The sequence below is a fragment of the Sinocyclocheilus rhinocerous genome, unplaced genomic scaffold (assembly GCF_001515625.1).
Source record: "Sinocyclocheilus rhinocerous isolate Xijiao unplaced genomic scaffold, SAMN03320098_v1.1 C36157141, whole genome shotgun sequence".
NCBI classification, from domain to species: domain Eukaryota; kingdom Metazoa; phylum Chordata; class Actinopteri; order Cypriniformes; family Cyprinidae; genus Sinocyclocheilus; species Sinocyclocheilus rhinocerous.
Genome location: NW_015774594.1, coordinates 1 through 864, shown reverse-complemented (window position 1 = coordinate 864; position 864 = coordinate 1). Strand labels below are relative to the sequence as shown.

The following is an 864-nucleotide window of genomic DNA, read 5'->3' as shown; positions in this document are numbered from 1 at the left end:
CAATCTGCTGTGTGATTTTGGAGGTCTGGGTTCCCATTGGCTCAGAGGAGCTCAGGCGTCTCTCTGTTGCACTCAACCACTCACCGAGCGGCTCCACTGCCTCGTGGAACTGCAGCGCCAACACCTGCAGCTCCTCTAGCTGCTGCTGCCTGAGGACATGAGGTGAGGAGGAAATCTGTGTTATATTCTTATGACTACTCTGTTTTTATGGCCTTGTAAAGCAACCAAGTGATTGAGTTCTGAGTAAGAGATTCGATTAAGAGATTTTATGGCTGTGTCTGGGTGTCCATATTGCTCTGATTATGGAGTTTACCTGGCGCTGGCCTTTTCCAGCAGATTTGTCCATCTCTCTCCTAGGCTCTTAAGATGTTTCTGGATTTTGTATCTATCTTGTGTCTCAGCCGTAGCAGCGATACGCTCTCCTTCTGCCCTGATCATCTCTACCGTCCCACGGCGGTCATCCAGCAACCGTTGCAGCAGCTAGGAATAATATGGAACCTCAATTAATTAAATTACATTTCTTAATTTTTTTAATCTAGCATGATAAATTATTCCAATAAGTCTGATACGAAATCAAGGGATCACAAAGTTTTTCAACTAAAGTTCCTTTTAAACCATTATTGATTTTTTGTCACAAAATAGATCATTTCCAAAAACTTTAATATAATAATAATTTTTGGTTTTACTGGAGTATTTTAAAAACTGATTACATTAAAATTTGATTAAAATCTAACCTTCTGCTCCTGAATTTGTGCCTTGACCACACGGTACTCAGCAGACGGAGGTTTCTGATTGGCTATAAGCTCCTCTGTGTCACTCAGCCAGCTCAAGAGTGGCTCCAGAGCATCTTGGAACTTCCCACAA

At 42.0% G+C, this 864-nt stretch overlaps 1 protein-coding gene across 1 annotated transcript; it reads right to left on the bottom strand.

Moving 5' to 3' along the window:
* Positions 1-8: 8 nt before the first annotated feature.
* Positions 9-856, bottom strand: LOC107735579 (microtubule-actin cross-linking factor 1-like; the record flags this gene model as incomplete). Its single annotated transcript, XM_016547217.1, has 3 exons — positions 735-856; positions 314-480; positions 9-149 (listed from the first exon to the last, which is right to left on the bottom strand). Coding segments are annotated over exons 2-3 (266 nt in total), but the record flags the coding sequence as incomplete, so codon positions are not given.
* Positions 857-864: the final 8 nt, after the last annotated feature.